General features: G+C 45.3%; 1 protein-coding gene across 2 annotated transcripts in view; it reads left to right on the forward strand.

The window, feature by feature from the left end:
- Window positions 1–19,778, forward strand: part of Nos (Nitric oxide synthase) — a 421,671-nt gene that overhangs the window by 353,255 nt on the left and 48,638 nt on the right. For both annotated transcript variants that reach the window (XM_075889681.1, XM_075889682.1), the window contains exons 8-13: window positions 263–437; window positions 4,386–4,487; window positions 6,461–6,655; window positions 12,979–13,067; window positions 14,553–14,697; window positions 17,198–17,302. In XM_075889681.1, coding sequence (XP_075745796.1) covers window positions 263–437; window positions 4,386–4,487; window positions 6,461–6,655; window positions 12,979–13,067; window positions 14,553–14,697; window positions 17,198–17,302 — 811 coding nt within the window. The remainder of the gene's footprint in view (window positions 1–262; window positions 438–4,385; window positions 4,488–6,460; window positions 6,656–12,978; window positions 13,068–14,552; window positions 14,698–17,197; window positions 17,303–19,778) is intronic.

A 19,778-nucleotide genomic window follows, 5' to 3' on the forward strand; every position in this document is an offset into this window, starting at 1 on the left:
CAAGTTTAGGTAGACGTAGTACAAGTATGCGTGCAGAGGGAGGGGGGGTCGAAAGTTTTTATGCTACTGTCCCATGTATTTATATGAAAGCGTGAAAGTTCCTAGGCCACTGTCCCATGTATTTATATTGGAGCGTGGCCTAGGAACCTTTCATCTCACCTGTACAAGTAGTACAAGACAAGTAGGCAAGTCTACTTGTCTTGTCTTGGCTTACTTCTTTTTTCTTTACTTATTTTAACGTCATCCTTTCCTACCACTGCAGCTACAAGACCATCGACGAGATGCAGCTGGAATGGTACGCCGTGCCCGCAGTGTCCAGCATGATGCTTGACGTGGGCGGCGTCGAGTTCACGGCCTGCCCTTTCAATGGCTGGTACATGGTCACCGAGATCGCCGTTAGGGACTTCTGCGATGCGCATCGCTACAACCTCGCCGAGGTCAGTACTCGGTCACACGCTGCACCATTCTACTTCATATAATAAAAGACGGCGGGCGTGTAAGCGTGGTCAGAAGGGTAAGGTCAGGACGCCGCAAACGCAGGACACCGTTTGTAGTGTCCTGGCTCATCTTTAAGCCAATTTGTCTACTGCCGAACACGTGGTTAATCTGTAGAAGAAGTGACTTCGAATCAGTCATAACCACGGTGTAGGCATTTTCCACAGATAAGCCACTCAAGTTGATGAAACAGTCAATAGGTTACTAGCAGGCAAAATAATAACTTTGCCTCTCTGCCTCCACTCTTAAGATTGGCCACAGCATGTTGTTATTGGCACTTTCTAACTGTATTACAACATCTGCCTTGTGCTCACATGTTCCTTGCAACAGCAGAGAAAATGGGAGTAGTATGGAATTGAACATTATTAATGTAGCACAAATCGAGTGGGGAGCGCTTCTGTTGCTTGCGGCGAGCAAGATTTTCAGTGCCGAAGTCGACAAGCAGTCACCGGCACGCACTTTACAAGCCTTAGCTTGTCCTGTGAGCTTGATCCTAAGCTCGCCCTGTGGGCTAAACCTTGTCTTGTGAGCTCGACAATACTACGTAACAATATTCGTGGCACAAAACAATATTCTCGCCGGAACAATATTCATTGTAGTGAACACATTTTTCTGGACAGGGCAGCAGTGCTGCGCAGAGAAGGTCGTAGGGACCGTACAAGTAGCGCTAGCTTGCGTTGTCATCCCATTTGTGTTTAGTAAAAAATGGCTAAAGATATTTAGTACTAGGTACTATATGATGGGAGAGCATAACGCCGTTCTGTGGGCCTCACACTTGATGAGGCCGCGCGTACAACAACTAGATTTGTTTTAAATTGTAGTTCGCGTGTTGCCTTTCGTAAACCTCGCAATGTGCAACGTTCTTGCGATACTGAACAGGCGCCTAAATTTAGTAGGATAATTAGGCACCACATACACTTACTAATCGTCATTTGACAAGTTGTCTATCCTTGGTCTTGTAAATACCAGTTACTCTTCATATCCTGACAACCAATTAAGAAAATGCACTATCTCTTCCCGAAGGGAACCCTGACGGAATGCGAAGCAGCAGCGGTACGCACGACGTTGACCCAGTAGAAACGGGTGTCGATGCGGGTGCTGGAAGAACGGTTTGAAGCGAAACTCAATGTAGCGTTTACTGGAGTGAACGTTTGTTCGGAACACAGGCACGGGAGGCAGGTTGGGTTTCCTGTAGGCTTCATCGCAGAAAGACTGTTCGCTCGATGTGCGCTCAAACGTTGCGAGCGGTGGAGAGGGTGAAGCGAGCGAGATGACACGTGACGAGCGGCGACGTGCTATAAGAAGAGAGTGACGTCAACGTGCGCGCACTGCGAGGGCAGGCGTGGCCTACTTGGCACCTCCCCAACACCTGCGACTAAGGGAGCGCGGTGCGGACGAATGGACAGCGTTACACAGGCTTGTCAAACAGGTGCTCGTATCTAAAAGCAGTTATAACATCATTTCGTTGAGAACACATTTCGCACACCATATGTACTTTTATCATACCAAAGTGTCCCGCCCTGAATGTCAACGTAGCACGGGGCTATACGCCTCTTACTACTAGGGATGACAAATATTCAAGAACAAGTGAACCGAGATTGAAGAACATAAAATAACGAGCGAGCAAGCATACTAAAAGCGTGAAAAGCAAACATAGCTTTATTTTCGTGTAGTTTTTTCTGTCTTGGTCTTGTCTGTTTTTTTAAAGACGATAGTCTTTCCTGGGGACCTTCGAAGCAAAATCTTTGATCTATCTGTCTGTACATTTGTCTGTTTGTTCACTCTTAACGCGAATTGGGTATTCCAAACAGCACCAGCCGATACTTCCGAACGGCTGACCCAATCTGCAGCGCCCACCAATGTTGCTCAAGATTCAGCGTTCATACTTGTGCGATTGTGAATTAAAAAGCAATTATTGCGCATATCTGAGGCACCATAACAACACGTATATATTCAGCACGTGGGTCTTTTACTAGGAAAGGCATACATAAATAATTGTAAGGACCGTAGCGTTTATCACGCTGCGCTGACCATGCAACGCTCGCACGAAGAAGCGAGAGTTTCCAACGCTTTGCTAAGACAACATGGTGGTTGCACCTACCCGTCGCCTTGCGTTATACACCTTATCACCTCTGAGACGGGCGCGCACCCGTCTCAGGGCCACGCGCTTCGTTTTCAAAAAAATTACGGCATATTCACGGGGTGAATGATGATGAATGGGCGAAGCTCCGGAGGGATTCATTGGTAAACTGTGAATCTTCCGTGTAATTCGCCCAGTCGATCATCATGTAAAGACATGAGAAACGCTGTGTGTGTATATACACAAATCAACTTTTATTTGTCTTAGACGCTGCGGCCTCTTTTTCACGTAAGGCAGGATCTTGGCGGCAGCGTCGCGCAGCTTCACGGAGCGCTTCTGCCTCGCGCGCTCGCACATCGGGATTCTGTCGGCGAGCGCGCGCTCCTGCCGCCTTGCGCTCTCTCCACTGTGCAGCCTTATCCATCCGGCGACTCCGAGCGCGCGCCAACAGCGAACGGATTTTATTACAACGCTCCCCCTAGCGTACGTCGCCGCACTAAATCGAACGATTGCCTTCAACCAATGACACGCGCCATATGTGACATCATTTCTATTTTATTAGATCTCGCGTCTTTCATCAACTACAAGTACCGCTTTCTAGTTTATAACATCTTGCATCTTTTCATCATCAGCTACAAGTACCACCATCTAGTAAACACTACAAGAACTAAACGAGAGGTGGCTACATACAGGAGACGGTACCACCATCTAGTGAACACTGCAAGAACTAAACTAGAGGTGGCTACATTCAGGGGACGGTACCGCCATCTAGTGAACACTGCAAGAACTAAACTAGAGGTGGCTACATACAGGCTACAGGGGACGCACAGCCCACGCCCTAAGGAGCTTCGCCCCTAAAAAAAGAACTGCCAGATAGCGCTCATGTCTCGCGTGTGACGTGACTAGATGCGCTCGTTCACCTGCGCTGCATGCTCAAGGCACTCAAATGCAGAGCCTCCGGAATAACATTCACCGATTTTCTTGCGCAGGACATCAAATAAATGTTTTGTTCACTCTCTCCACACCTAAAACTATCGTCTTTCGACGACATTTGCAGATTAAATGCAGATACGGGGCCAATGGTTTTGTTATTTTGCGCTGTTGTTATGAACCTATACCAACTAGTAGTGCTCGTAACTCAAAGCTGCTACCAGCAGAACTGCGCTCTGCGAAAATTTTTCGTAATGAACTTAAAACTCGGCAAGCGCATGGTGCAAGATTGTTTATTTTTTTGCCTCTACATCTGCCTAACAGTGTCGCCAGCATATGCCCGAAGTATACGGTGTGTTGCGCCTTCCGCGTTGTACGGAGGGGAAGAATGCATTCAACGTCTACTTTCGAAAGACCTACGTGCACCCTGTTTCCATGGACCGATACCCAATTCAAGCATCCCCCACCCCCTTTCTCATATTTCTCCGAAAACTTCATTAAACAACGTAACTGACCTTCAGGATCGCAAAAGATGTACGACTCAAAACTGCCTCCATCTCCATGGATTGGAATACAGCTGTTGTTTTGGGAGAAAAAATAAAGACCCCTGTTAGCGTACTTTATCGCAAGGTTATTGAGTACGCGACTTTCCATTTGTAACTGTCACATTAACTGCGGACGCGTAAGCTTTTCTCAATCTAAGCGCACACGTTTGCACTCGCACGCATTCATGATACGACTCGTTTTTCGCCGAAGACTATAATGCATACTCAGGGAGTTTCAAGCTGTCTCAGGCGCCGAGAACAAGCGATAACCGCCTCGAACTCGCAATCGCCGATTTCCTTTTCTCTCGCTCTCGTTCTCTTTTCACCTTGCCCAGGAAGTAGCGACTCGAATAGGCATCGACACCAAAAGCAATTCGAGCCTCTGGCGGGATCGGGCTGCAGTCGAGCTCACCCTGGCTGTCATGCACAGCTACCAGGCAAGTGGCTCCCGCTGCAACCCAGCTTATTACCATGCAAGACCTCCTGCCTCGCTCTCTCTTTTTCTGCCTTCCCCCTTTCCACGCTTGCAAATGTCTACCCCACGCGCAACCTCTCGCTAAACTATGTTCTCCTATTGATTTGCATATAGGGGTCAAACTGTGCTACACTTTTGTTCGCTTCTCTTTAGCTCTTTGCTAGTGCAGTTTTCATGCCTGTTTCTTTCTTGCTCCTCTTTTTTCGTGATTCACTGTTGGTGTTGTCATTGTTGTCGGTGTTGTCGCCGAAGCTATGACTGTTTTTTTTTTTTTATTATTGAATGCCGCTGCTCGCGGAGAGAGTTTCTTTTTCGCTTAGAAGTAGTGATCATGAATGGAAGTGACATTTCTTGTGAGCCATGCCTCGCATATCTAAGCGCTCTCTGTGAAGCAGAGTCCCGCATTGTTGCGGAAAAGTTTTCTACGCCCTACACATGCATGCGAAAAGTTTTGAGAAAAGGAATGAATCAGTTAAAATGAGCGAGCGAAGCACGTGAGGATATTGCGAAGAAGCCGGGACGCGTCAAAACACCTCATTGGCCGACTTTCGCTCATTTAGTTATTAAGAGAGTTTGACAAGTAAGACGGTGGCAAGGTGATAGCGAAATTCTAGTGCTACGTTTCCCGACCGATCCTATATTAACGCTAAGTTTTGGTTCTGTCCTAGTCAAGCAAGTCTCGCCACCTGCCGGAGAAGCGAAACGACCTCACTTACAGTGGATACCATGGGCAAGTGCAGCAATCAGGAGATTTTTTTTTTTTTTCGGATTGAAGCGCTGCCTGTGTATAGTGGATAAGATGTTTCGAGCCGCAATAAGCACTTCGAAAAGTTTACCGACTGGGCTATATAAGCTGGAACTTGGCGGCCGAGCTCTTTTCAAAGACCTTGTCCTCGAGAAAGCCATCTTCTCTGCACACAGCTTGTCGACAGCGACATAAAGCGTCTGCACGACGTCTCTCGCCAGTCGGGTTTTCGCGCCTTCGGAAAAAGAGTCGTGTCGATGGAGAAACAAGGGAAAGGTGAATCGGTATACGATGGTTTCCACACATCTCTGGAAGGGTGTCATCGTGTGTTTTTTGTTGTTGTTGTTGTTGTTGTTGTTGTTCTCTGTTATGCTCACTTCGTAACACTCCTCAGATTTTGCATAACATTCAGAGTGTTCTCGAAATTCCAAGCATCTGTGTTGTGAGGTGGAGTTAAATTTTACCATCAGCGCGGAAATGTGCGTTCCCGTAGTGTTTAAATTTAAATAGCTTCCAAGAACAGTACAGTTGAAATGGTACGTGGGTTACAATGCGAGCCAGAACTACGGAAACCTGACGAGCGCATGTCGGAGTGAAGCTTTTCTAATAGCAGTGGCTCGTTCACTTTAATATCTTAATTTTCCGTGGCGCGTTTCTTTGTGGAGCTATTTCCTCTCCTTCTTTTTTAGTTGAGATAGATAGATAGATAGATAGATAGATAGATAGATAGATAGATAGATAGATAGATAGATAGATAGATAGATAGATAGATTTGATTAGATAGATAGATAGATAGATAGATAGATAGATAGATAGATAGATAGATAGATAGATAGATAGATAGATAGATAGATAGATAGATAGATAGATAGATAGATAGATAGATAGATAGATAGATAGATAGATAGATAGATAGATAGATAGATAGATAGATAGATAGATAGATAGATAGATAGATAGATAGATAGATAGATAGATAGATAGATAGATAGATAGATAGATAGATAGATAGATAGATAGATAGATAGATAGATAGATAGATAGATAGATAGATAGATAGATAGATAGATAGATAGATAGATAGATAGATAGATAGATAGATAGATAGATAGATAGATAGATAGATAGATAGATAGATAGATAGATAGATAGATAGATAGATAGATAGATAGATAGATGTACATGTGCAGAAGGCGAACGTGACCATCGTAGACCACCACTCGGCGTCCGAGCAGTTCATGAAGCACATGGAGAATGAAAACCGGCTGCGTGGAGGCTGCCCCGGTGACTGGGTATGGATCGTGCCACCGCTCAGTGGAAGCCTCACGCCCGTGTTTCACCAGGAGATGCTTTACTACCACCTCAAGCCCAATTACGAGTACCAGGTATGTGTCGTAGCTCCGCACTCGCGGGCCCGTGAAGGGCGTTTCTTTGATGCCTCTAGAATACGGGACACGAGAAACTACTTTTGCAGCCATGTTGTTTTCGCTTCTCTTTTTTTTTTTGCGATAGCAAATGTACTGACACTTGATGCGCATGTTTGCCGTCGCCGTCGCCGTCGCCGTGATGTTCTGTTATAGTCCAAGGGCAATAGCATCGCCTCGCACATCTTAAACTCAGTGTGCAAGTGATATCGTGAGACGTCAGCCGATGGTCGCGGCTCGGGAGCAGAGGAAACGTGCTGGCAATCTTTCTTCAGGTGTAAGACCTACAAAACCAGGAAAGGGGGACTACGTGGCTCCTCCCAGAGTTATTCAATTATGCGAGTTGTGAAACCGTGTTCCGAAATCCGGACACGCAGTTTGCCTAATTTTTCGGCAGTTAGCTGATGTTCGCACCACATAAGAACGGCAACGCAAAACACAAATGATGCGTTTAACAGTGGGCGTGTGGATCGACAGGTAGCGCGACAATCTGCTCACTCCTGACACAGGGGGGGGGGGGGGGGGAAGAGGTGCAATGACGTGTCCGGATTTCGATGCATGGAGCCTATGGGGGGTTTCGCAACTCCTATGATTGAATAATTCTGCATGGCTCCAGCTAATATGTTGTATATCTTACGTTCACCTAATCGTGAAAGCCGCGTTGACTAATATGCATTCATTATCCTTTTACTCTGCTGGTCAGCGGCATTATTATCATACCGAGTACATGGCCTTACCACTTCTGTAGAAGTGTTCTCCGAGTTTATACCTGACGCATCCACGAATGCTGACTGCTTCCTCTAAAAGGGGGGGCCTCCTTGGCAGCCCTAAAGTGCTCACTTTTTCTTTTGTTTTTACACTCAGCGATAGCTTCAAGCCTGCTTCTTCCCTATATTCCGTTTTGGACTATGCGCATTGAAGTGCTCATGCTGAATAATGACAACCCCCCAGCGTGAGACAACATAGGCTTCCATTTCTTATCAATAATTTTGCTTTCTGCTATCTTCATCCTTCGTTATTAAATGTTAACTGGTGCGATGGTTATCTCTACGATTGTCCACTTAGAAAATTATATTACGTGAAAAAGCAAAAAAAAAATAGTGAGATTTTATTGATTTTCAGTGCAGGAAGAAGCAGGAAAAAGAAAACATGCAGACAAGGAAGGAAAAAGCGAACCGTCCTTGTTTTCTTTCCTTGTTTGTATGTGTTTTTATTTGATTTTGTTCAAACGCTGGAACTACATCAAAGTTCGGTATACCAACTAGCCAACAAAACCGCCATAAAGGACCAGGTCATTGTAGAATGCGCCCAGTGGTTCTCAGTAAACTAAATGTACGCATTTTCCTTGTTGTTGCAGTTGGCTTCGGGTGTGTTCTCACTCATTAAAAAAAAAAAACGCCAGGCCTGCGGAGTAGGCGCAGCACAGTCACAGCAAAAGCTAGAAGATTGGTCTTTCAGAGTCTTTTCAAAACACTCATTGGGTAACTATACTGCAATCACACTTGCTTGATACCCACTAGGGCATTAAGTAGAAATTTTTCGGTAGTAGGCCGGCATTCGCTATGTTATTTTTCGTCATTCTTCAGAGAAGCGTGGTATTTGCTGAACACTTCCAAGGAATTCTGTGCCAATTGTTCATGCAGTGGCTGACGATGATGGGGAATTATGGCTGAAGTGGATATGCACCACACTTAATAGGGGAACAAGAACAAGCTTTTGTAATGGGTTGGTGCATTGGACGACCCGCTCGTCACTCTATTCGCATTGTGCGACGACTGGTTGTTCTTTCGCTGTTGTAAAACGATTTGTAAGTCTTATTAACGCGATTGCTTTCCCGACATCAAGCCTGCCTAAAACAAGTTTGCCAACAAGTCACAAGCGCCGGCTTGGCTCAGTGGTAGAAAATAAGGCAGGCACCCAGTGGACACGGGTTTAGAGCCCCACTGTGGCATTGGTACTAGGTTTTTCTTTTTCTTATTTCGTGCGATAGTAGTTACGAACACCGGCGGTGGCGGACAACTTTACGTGACCCGAGTTGTGATCTCATAACAGCTTTCGCTGTAAAAAAAAAAAAACTTTTTGTGTGCACTCTCAGCATGCTCTCTGAACTAGTACAAGGAGCTTGAAATAGCTAGTATAATTATATCCACGCCGAATCGTAAACTATTGTTCAAATTTTGATCAGTACTAATTCAGCATCATTACGACGAAAAAAGTATGCGGTTCTTACGTATCTACACTTTTTCTCGCCAAGCTCGCTTTATAATAGTCTGAAGCAGTGAAACTTTTTTTTCAGAACGAATCTCGAGCAAGTCTTATGTTTGGTTTTGATCTCAGCTGGAAACTTTGATGAAACGTATTAAACGGTAATAGTAAAAGTTCCCGTGGCATCCAAAAAAGGATGCTAGCGTGGCATGATTTAACTTGAGTTGTTTTCCGTGTGGTGCTGGCCTTTATTATCTTCTAAGCCTCGTTCGACAACTCCATGAGCACGCTACAAGCTAGGCCTTCACGCAAAAAGATATTCGTGCACCGATGCGTGATTATAGGCGCACGTACGAGGCGAACTTTGTAAGTCTCCCATAATGACCAGCGGGGCTCTATCCGATTCTCGCGTAAAAATAATCGCTTCCCTGAAAAGCACCAGAAGCCTTAAGTCTCGCTCGGGAAAAAAAAACAAATCATGTACCCGTAAAAAGAATGAATGCAGTCTTAAAACTGGTTTCATCGGTAAATTTCAGTTCATTTTTCGTGGTATGTGGCGTGTACATCATCGCTGAGATCACGCACGTCCAAGAAAACTTGTTCGAGGAAACTAAGCTACAGTCTTGGCAAAATGCTAAAATGCTTCGCATTTGAAAAAGTTTTGAAGGAAAACATGCCCGAATAAGCGCTATACTTGCGAAGATGGTCGATAGAGAACTTCTCCAAAAGCGCATTACAGAACATTCCATATTTGTCGTAGGTGTAACTGAACATTACAAAAAATCATGTTCTAATAATAACGCTACTTCTCAGGCAAGTTTGTGCAATTTCGTAAGCACGACTCTTAGGCGCTATAATGCAACAGACGCAGCGAAAACCACACGCGTTCATTGCGCAAGAATCGTGATGATGATGACTAAACCTGCCGTAAGTTTGTTCGTTTCCCTCTTCAAAGGGCAGATTCGAACACGGCCAAGCACATGTCTTACCAATCTGCGACGAAAGTTCCATTCACAAACGGCGCATATCCCTCTCGAAAGAAGCCCGTACGATCGTGCAGCGTGGGACGTTCGCCTGCAAAGACGACGAAGTGTTTTCAAACTGCACGCACGCACGCGCGTTCAAACAGAACTTGTTTTCACGCGAGAAAACTATACAGATATAAAGGATTGCCAAACGCTACAGGCCCGCATAACCGGCATCTGGTTTATTCGACGGGTCCTTGCATAACGGCTTGCCTGAACGCGACGATTGCCGCTCCACATTCTTGTTCGGGCTCCGCCTCTCCCAACGCTTCCTCCACGGTGATGAGGAAACTTGAATGACCAAGGAAGGGAGGGGTATGAAGGGAGCCGAATGACGAAGGGCTGACGTCGGGGGTGATGCTGGGGAGGGGATTTATAACGAGCACGAGCGAATGCATTCCTTTCTTCGAACACGCGTCTACGTCCCCACCCGCGTTCCCTACACGCGGTGGTTTCTCGCCTATTTGCATCTGCTAATTTGATTTGCTTGGCGTCGCGCCGCGTGCCATGGCTTCTAGCATGTCCGCGTGGCCGACACACGTTTGCGACGCGCAAGAGGGGCCCCGGTGGTGGCGTCTGTTTCGGTAATGATACGTCGGCAAAAAAAAAATTAAATGGCAGCTGCGTGAAAGTTCGAGGTCTAATCGCGGAGTGCCGACCCGTTTGTCGGGCCTGTGCCGATTCGCTCATATAGCGGCACAAGGGCCGAAAAGGCACCCGCGAGTATGCTCGTTAAGGCAGCATACTGAATGAGGGATTGAGCCTCCGTTCCTGCGTACATATAGGAACTCGTTCTCACTAAAGATAGTGGCATTTGTCACAATGCTCGGGCAATTTGCGAGGTCTTAGAGGTGGTTGATAGCTGTCAAGGCTAATCTCGGGACGTTTCATCTATCGATGGCGGAGTGCGATGCGCTTCGAACGATTTGTGGAGTACGAGATCGTTTCTCGCCGCAGAATTATCGAGCCTGTTGAGCGCGCAATCGCGCTCATCCCAGGTGGTGGACTTTATATTTTCTATCAGGATATCTCTTGCGTGCCATCTAGCGCTTTCACGGTCGTTGGTATTTGTCTATACAGAGAGTATAGAAAAGAGGCATCAGGGTCATCTCAGCTAGCAGGCTGCAGTTACAAATTTAGTACCATTTAGTACCGTAAGGGCCCGGGCAGTGAAGGTAAAGGCCTAGCGAGGTGATGGACTGGGGCTATATAGTTGGTACATTGTCGATTCACATAAAAAGCCAGCGGGAAACACAACGAAGGACCGTTCAGCATGTCCTATAGTGTTCTTTCTGTTTTTTTTTCGTATTTCCGGCCGGTTTTTTTAATATCCTTTTCACGGTAAAGGCTGTGAGAGGGGAGGTGAGTGGATGTCCAACAATGACGTCACTTAACGCTGTCATTAGTAAGCACGCCTTCTCTATATCCTATGTATGGGTCCTTCCTGGAGGAGATATGACATCAGGTTTCGAAAATAACAACATGTGGATACACAGATTTTCACAATGATTAAGATGTGGACGCCGATTATGAAATGTGGAATTTTCGTTCCTTGGTGATGTTCGAACTCGTAGTGACTTCATAGGGTGCCTCAGAAAAAAAAAACAACTTTGAAAGCTGTTTCTTCGCTGTGGCTTACTCGATCAAAGTGCGAGAAATCAATACAACCAAAACAATACGAATAGGCGAAAAAACAATGCAATTACACTTTAGTAAAGCCAAAGTCACGTAGCATTGTTCCATGGAAAGCCACGGGTCACTAATGTAAAATGTCCGGGTCGCAGCCCGGACATTTTACGGGCGGTCCGGACATTATACTCTACTGGCCCGCGTGTTTGGGACCCTTTTATACAGTCAAAGACATTGCATGAGTTCTGACTAGTTGTTCACTCTCATTTCTGCACGGAACGAATTTCGCTGCGGTTCGTCGTGGTGTGGAAATGTCTCTAATAAATCAAATGTTGAATGTCTTTATCCGTGACGAAAAAGGTAAACAAAGAAGCGATAAGTGTTTTCCGTGGACAATCATGATCGCAAGTCATTTTGTCATAGTTGCTAATCTCATTGCGATATTTGAAGCAAATTTTGCTGTTCCGTGCAACCTTACGTTTTCGGCGTTGCATTGAATTCAGTCTCTTTACGAGCATGACGTTTCGTAGTTGCACTGCAAGTAAGCTATGATTGCATCAAGCTGTGCAATTGCTTGAATCAATATCGACTACTATGGGGGTCACCTCTTCAACGCCTGCTTAGATTTCTGTGCATGTCTGCGTCTATTGTTTCGTGGTGCTGTTTCCACTTAGAAGTGTGGCAGCTTGGGCTAGTTGGTATGGCATGACGATAGTCATAGCGCGAGAACAAAGTGACGACACGGAGACAAGAAGGACAAAACGACGACACGGAGACAAGAAGGACACTTTTGTGTCCTTCTTGTCTCTGTGTCATCGTTTTGTTCTCGCGCTATAACTATCGTCAGGCTGTTTCCACGTTCACAAACAAACTCGCACCTCTTTCTGCTTTAAATCGCAACCACAGCGCGCGATCGACAGCATAGACTAAAAGCATTGGCGTTCTTACGCACGCCTTGTATTCCAGAGACACGTTACCAATTCAGAAGCAAATTTTAGATGAAACGTGACAACACAAACAACCTGCATGATGTGGTCGCCCACCTGTGGAATATACAACTGGGCGTATGGGCTTTTACGTTGCCTGTTCGATACCGAACGGAACGTGTGTACGTACTCTAAGGGTGGTCGCACAACTTCTCCGATATTAGATTACCTCTAAATATGTTTCTCTGCGCCCACGTTCTCGTCCCGTCTTGCGTTGGCCTTTCGAGATGTTTTCAAGGCGCCAGCCCTCCTACACGTGAGGCGACTATTACAAACGGATGAGACTGAGGAACGAAAGCAAAGCTGTCTTTCTTCGTGAGTGAAACGCATGCTGTACAGTCTAATACGTATATAGCCTATATAGCCGTCACTCCGAAATGTCAGGATGCTCGTCGGTAGTCCCGCCAATTCAAGGCACGTTTTCGTTTTGCTCTCGCAGACGCCAGCCTGGAAGACGCACGTGTGGCAGAAGAAGGCGGACGACCAGCGACGGCATTCCAGGAAGTTCCGCTTCAAGGACATCGCCAGGCATGCTCGAAACTTACCTGCCTAATTGAATTGCTTTGCACGATTTATACTGAAGCAACGTTCATGCAATAAGAAAAGTAAGGCTAAGTTGCTGCTAATGCTAATACACGGAGCGGTCGCACCTTGAGTTGCTTTGCACGATTTATACTGAAGCAACGTTCATGCAATAAGAAAAGTAAGGCTAAGTTGCTGCTAATGCTAATACATGGAGCGGTCGCACCTTGAGTTGCTTTGCACGATTTATACTGAAGCAACGTTCATGCAATAAGAAAAGTAAGGCTAAGTTGCTGCTAATGCTAATACACGGAGCGGTCGCACCTTGAGTTGCTTTGCACGATTTATACTGAAGCAACGTTCATGCAATAAGAAAAGTAAGGCTAAGTTGCTGCTAATGCTAATACACGGAGCGGTCGCACCTTGAGTCGACGGGCTTCTGTCGTGAAAAGGAGCGCGAAAACATTTTATTTCAGAATCGATGACCACACTGCCATTTTGTGCTCTTGCACTAGGCCATCCACTTCAGCAATAGACACTGCTGATGTAATTACTGTCACTAGCGCTGAATTTCAATAGCCAGCGGAGATAGCAAAACAATTTTTTTTTTTGCGTGTTTTCAGTCACAACATCCACAATTGAACGACGATTTCTTTATGAGTAAGTGGGACTGCCTATACAATTTCAGTGTTGTTGCGAGACTGGACGCTATGTGTAGCTTATTTTGAGCATATACCGTGATCACGTGGCTGCATTTTATGTGACATATAATGTTACGTGACCGGAGTGCATATTATATTGCTTTTCGCGTCACTACGTGAATATATACCTTGTGAATATGTGATAATTTTCATGGCCTGCCGACTTACGTGAACTCTCCCTCGATATTCTGCGTATTTTCTTTTTCTCGTTACTGAGATTTTCACAAATCATATATTACCCGTGAAAAAAAAAATAGAGCTGACGCTATTAAGGAGCGCTAAAATTTGCTGAACAATATATATCGTAATAAACTAAAAAAGAGTTTTTAGCCCATGCAACGAGACGATCTTATTTAGCACTGCAAGGACAGCCTTTTCTTTTATGTCCTGAAAGTTGTGCGTAACGTTGAATTATGAAAAGTGTCCTGGCAAAACTATACACGTCTAAATATATTCTATTCAACAAAAGTTACCCTGGTAACTCATTAAAGGTATGTATTGTACCTCGAAGCATTTTCTCGTGTCACTTTTCATTCCTGTAGGTTATGTTTGCCTGTAGAAATCAAGCCTGTAGAAACTGTATTTCTACTGCATTCCTGTAGAAACTGTATTTTCTCGTGTCACTTTTCATTCCTGTAGAAAAGGCTGAATGAAATGGAACGAACGTCAACATATAAAAGCAAGACACTTGCGGGTTCCCGTTCTCACGCTATAGAAATTGAAATAAGCCATGTGACCATTCCTCAATATGATGATTGTTGAAAGCCTCTTTGTTATCGCCCCACCACAGCGCCGTGAAGTTCACCTCAGCCATGTACGGCAAAGCCCTGGCGAAGCGCGTCAAGGCCAAGATCCTGTACGCCACCGAGACGGGAAAGTCCGAGACCTACGCCCGTGTACTATGCGACATCTTCCTGCACGCTTTCAACGCGTCGGTAAGACAAAACTCTAAAAGTGGAGTCTCCTCGTCGTTCGCATGATCTAACTTTCGGTGGTGCCCTTACCCTTGATACAAAATCCGGAACATTCAGTAGGGCTAAGCCAGCCGAGTCCTGAGGAGAGCTTGTTCTTGGTCTGGTTGGTGTGTTTGTGAAGGCATGTTTGTCAAAAAGCAGGAACATTACTTAGGGCTAAGCTAGTCGAGTCCTGAGGAGAGCTTGTTCTTGGCCAGGTTGGTGTGTTTGTGAAGGCATGTTTGTCAAAAAGCCGGAACATTACTTAGGGCTAAGCCAGCCGAGACCTGAGGAGAACATGTTCTTGGCCTGGTAGGTGTGTTTGTGAAGGCATGTTTGTCAAAAAGACAAGCACACGGAAAAAGAAGCACAAAAGCGGCCGTTGCATCACACACGTCATGGTCGCCTGTGACGTCCTCCGCGTCTTCTGCTGCCACCCGTGTGAGAAGACAAAAATGTGTTCCAACACTTGTAAATTTTAGATTCGAGGCGTATTGGCGCACGCCTCGTTGACACAGAACGTTGTTCAAGCTCTGCTGAAGTTTCCGAAGTACATCGGCCTCAGTTAACAATCGCATTCCTTCAGTGAACCCACCGATCTCGATGTCTCGTTCTGGCTTTCCAAAGGCGCCACCCAACTCGAGTTCTCGGTTGCCGCCTGAGGAAAGGGGCTCCGGTGGGGCTTGTCACCCGTGCCCCGCTTCTACCGACCACAGCCAGGAAAAAAATAATTATTTCTCTGTTTTTCTTTCTCTCTCTTTCCTTTGTTGCTCTTTCGCCAATTTTTACCGCCAGAGTAGGGTAGCAAACAACACGCTCGTTTGGTTGATTTAAAAATATTTTCCTTTTTTTTTTACTTCGCTCTCTTGTCCGCCTCGGTGGATCAGTGGCTAAGGGGCTCGGCTGCTGACCCGTATGCCGCGGTTTCGATCTCCGTCGCGGCCATCGCATTCCGATTGAGAAATTGTTAAGGCCCGTGTACTGTGCGGTGTCAGTGCGCGATAAACGACTCCAGGTGTTTGAAATTTCGGGAGACCGCCACTACGGCGTCCCTCATGTTCATATCGGGGTTTCGGAACGTAAAACCCGACATATTATTATTATGACCTCCCCCTCTTCTCTCTCTCTCCTCTCGGCTACGTTCTGCCATTAAGCGACAGGTACGTGGTCGTCAGAGCATAACAAATGCGGCTCACACACCTTGATGAGTCGTTTTTACCACTGAGTCATACATATTTACAAATGCGTGTGCGTATTTTTCATTGAGATCAAGGCGAAACGTTTGGATCGGAAAGGGGGAGTGCAAGTTGGCCTACGGCAGCAGAAATTCTTTGAAAAGCTATATGTAGCGTCTCTGCAAAGTTACACAACCAGTGAAAAGCTACTGAATAATACGAGATATGTCGGCGTAATGTATCCTAAAAGGGCTGCAATAGGGACGCACATCTGCGTGGTCAAGCCTAAATAAAGCTAAAAGCGATATGACACAGCGTTTTTTGACAAATATTTTTCTGTGCTATCGTAAGCACTGCCCGCTTGCATCCCTTATTGAAGCCAGAGTGCGATGACTTAAGAAACAGGACTCCCGATTGAGTATAGCGTTCCGAAAAGGCACAACACAAACTGACATTTTTTTCTATTATATACCTCGTAGCTTGAGCGCGCAACCGAGTATATGCGCAATCAGTTCATAGCCTTCTTTGCGGAGCCGTTTTTAATGCGTTGCGTTTATATGGGAAGTAAACTGGAATATTTCCGGGCTGCTTTTCACGCACCATAAAAAGAGATAACTTTGGTATCTAAACCTGGGAAAAAGAAGTTCAATTTAGTAAAGGAGTACGTAAAAATTATCATCTCAGACAAGGAGCATAGACAGACAATTTCCTCGGGTGACACCTCCTTGATTTCAAGGGGAGGAGGGGGCACCCCCTTGAAATGGTCACTTTTTGCTCTGTATGCCATGGCGAAAAAAAAAATTGGGGGGAGCACGGGCCCAGTGCACCACCCCTTGACTACGCCACTGTCTGAAACTATAAAAGTAAAGAAGTAAACACACAAAAATTAAATCCTCAACGAGATTGCCCCAAGGTTCATATTTGATGCGTACAATATTTGCTGACATATTACCAACACTGTTTAATGATTCTAACGGACGGACTATATAGAAGCTAGTCGTGGTAAACTGTTGGCTACTATTAGTTAATACTTTTTCCTAATCCTTTACAACGATCAACTAAAGCCATACTCGTGCACTGCTTTGCCCCGCTCACTCCCGAAGATATATCGAACACTGCAACAACTCCCGTCGCATATGTAATCACCGTCTTTTTTTTTCATTGTTCAATAAAACTGAGTAAAGCAAGCAGTATTGTCACAACGATATCACAGGCTTACCTTTGCAAGTGCGTCCTTTTATTGATCGATGCGTGCTACATAACAGCGCGTGACGATTCGCTTCTCTTGCATTTTCTCCGCATCCAAGGTCGAGTGCATGGAAGACTACGATTTCGTCAACCTGGAATTCGAGCCCCTGCTGCTGGTCATCTCCAGCACTTTTGGCAACGGCGAGCCGCCCGAAAACGGAGAGGTACGTCGCGCGTTGACATTCTGAGCCGACGCATTTCTGTGCACTGCATGGTGCGACCGAACGGAGTCCTGGTTCAAAAGGCACTTAAGAGCAAAACGATTTGTCGCGCGTTAGTGAAGTACTATTTCACAGTCCCGACAACGTCACTGTTATGGCGACAAGACACTCGGTGAGCGAGAAAACATGCTAAAAGTATGGTTAGTGATGCCACCTTGAGATTTCCGCAGCATCAGACCATGACGTCATAGATTTTGAAGGTGGCTACAGGGTCTAACTTTGCTTCTAATGAACAAAAAGCACATAGTCATCTATGGGGCCATTGGCTTGGTGTACGAAGTTTCGGAATATTTAATTGAGCCAATATAACGAAAATACGAGAAATACGTTGTGAAAATTTCGACGTCACACATGACGATCCAGGTGCGAAATTCAAAAGGGAAACTTCAACCTTAATTTTCTTCGCTATCGGTGACCTTATGATAGTAAAACATTTGTAATTGGAGTTTTCGGAGTACAGCTTGTCAAGCTAAATCATGTCACTGTTTCTCTTTCGTGTCGCTTTCACCACCGAGCGTGCCGTTTATCGTTATTCCTCTCTACTCCACCCATCACATATTTCCTTTTCATCTCGCTCTTCCCTTTTATATTGCCTCTTTCTCTCATATCGCGATGTTCTAGATCGAGTTAGTATGGCGTTAATCATACGTTATTATTCGTGTCCCGGGTAAAGCACTAGCTATGGCTAGGAATGCTATAGTTTTCTGACCATATCCGGCACTTCACCCAGGGCATCATTGAGAGTGTACTGAGGTTATAGAGCAAAACTCATAGCTGTGGGTGAGGAACACAGAGAAACAAACGCTCACCACACCGAGATAGTGCTAATCAGCTGCTCTTTCGGTTAAGCATCGATAAATATATCATTTTTATTTATTTCTGTTCCCTTCATCTCGTGTACTCAGATTTGGGTGCACGTTAAAGAACCCCAGGTGGTCAAAATTTCCGGAGCCCTCCACTACGGCGTCTCTCATAATCATATAGTGGTTCTTGGACGTTAAACCCCCCAAATCAATCAATCCCTTCATCTCGACCAAGTGATCAAACGACAATGCAGAATTCGAAAAAAAAAAGCGAGTGCATTTCCGGGCAGTTTAACATGTTGTGACGAGTCTTCCTTCGTACACACCTGCGGCGACCATTGCTTAGAGGATAAAAGAAGTTATTTGTGTGCTACAAATTTCAATTATCGCCTTGCCCAAAAGCATCGGCAACACGACTGTTTGCACCTGGTGATCAAGAAGCGACTATTGGCGACCGGTGTTCACAACCGACCAATCAGTCACCACGCCAAATCAGCGAGTGCTTTCACAGCCGTTGCCTCGTTAAATAATATGGTGTCTGTTCCATGCGCTTAGAGTGACAAAAAAGGTAGCTAGTTCGTACGAATCTATGGTAACCGAAAGTACGCCAGCAGACCCTGACATAAGAGAACGCATCAACGTTTATGTTATCTTGATCTCTTCTCTTGTGTCATTGTCTGCACACCTACCTTCGTTTATCACGTTCTTGCGCATCTCGTTGGTTCAGAAGCTTGCAACTGCAGTCTCATGACTGAAAAAAAAAATAGCATTGTGCACCCGAGTCATATCACTCCCTTTTCACCAAACTTGTCACGCGACCGGCGTGCTGGGTACAAGCGCGAATCAGCCTTGCAAGTGTGGATGAGTCTTGCAGACCACTAGTAACTGACTCACAAGAAAATGCCGGTACCTTAGCGTCGAGCGAGGCATCGTTCTTTAAAACTACAAGAACCGCAGTGGGCCCCTGTAGACCAATGAAGCGTGGCTGCTACGTTACAGTGTGCAGCTGCTCAAGTATGGGCCATTTCTGCGAGCACAGTATAAATATTACACCTGCCATCACACCTGAGACCAGCGCGCTCGATTGCCGGTGGCAGCAGCCCCTAATAAAATAAGGCAAAGATCTATAATAATAATAATAATAATAATAATAATAATAATAATAATAATAATAATAATAATAATAATAATAATAATAATAATAATAATAATAATAATAACGTTTAGAAGCACGTCCTGTTTGCCATTCTGCTCGACAGACAGAATATATAGAAAGTCAAAAGAGATATCAGAGAAAATAGCTACTGCGCCCATTTTAGCAAAACAAGGACAAGCAATCACACGAGAATCAGCTTCCCTATTGTGGAAATTCCAGACTGAGTTAAGCAGCTAAGCAGTTGCATTTCGTAAAATGACTCATGCTTCTTTATCTCCATAGCCGTAAAAAAGAAGAAGGGGGGGGGGGGCAGTGCTTGCATTCCAATTTTATAGACCCTGTCTATACCTTGATGTAACCGTCTATCGACCAAGCCACTTCGTATACATTTAGTAAAGATAAGAAAACGTCAGTCTCGATGCTTACACTAACTCGAAGTTAACAGCTCGGAAAGGAGCTC

Source organism: Rhipicephalus microplus, chromosome 3 (genome assembly GCF_043290135.1).
Source record: "Rhipicephalus microplus isolate Deutch F79 chromosome 3, USDA_Rmic, whole genome shotgun sequence".
NCBI classification, from domain to species: domain Eukaryota; kingdom Metazoa; phylum Arthropoda; class Arachnida; order Ixodida; family Ixodidae; genus Rhipicephalus; species Rhipicephalus microplus.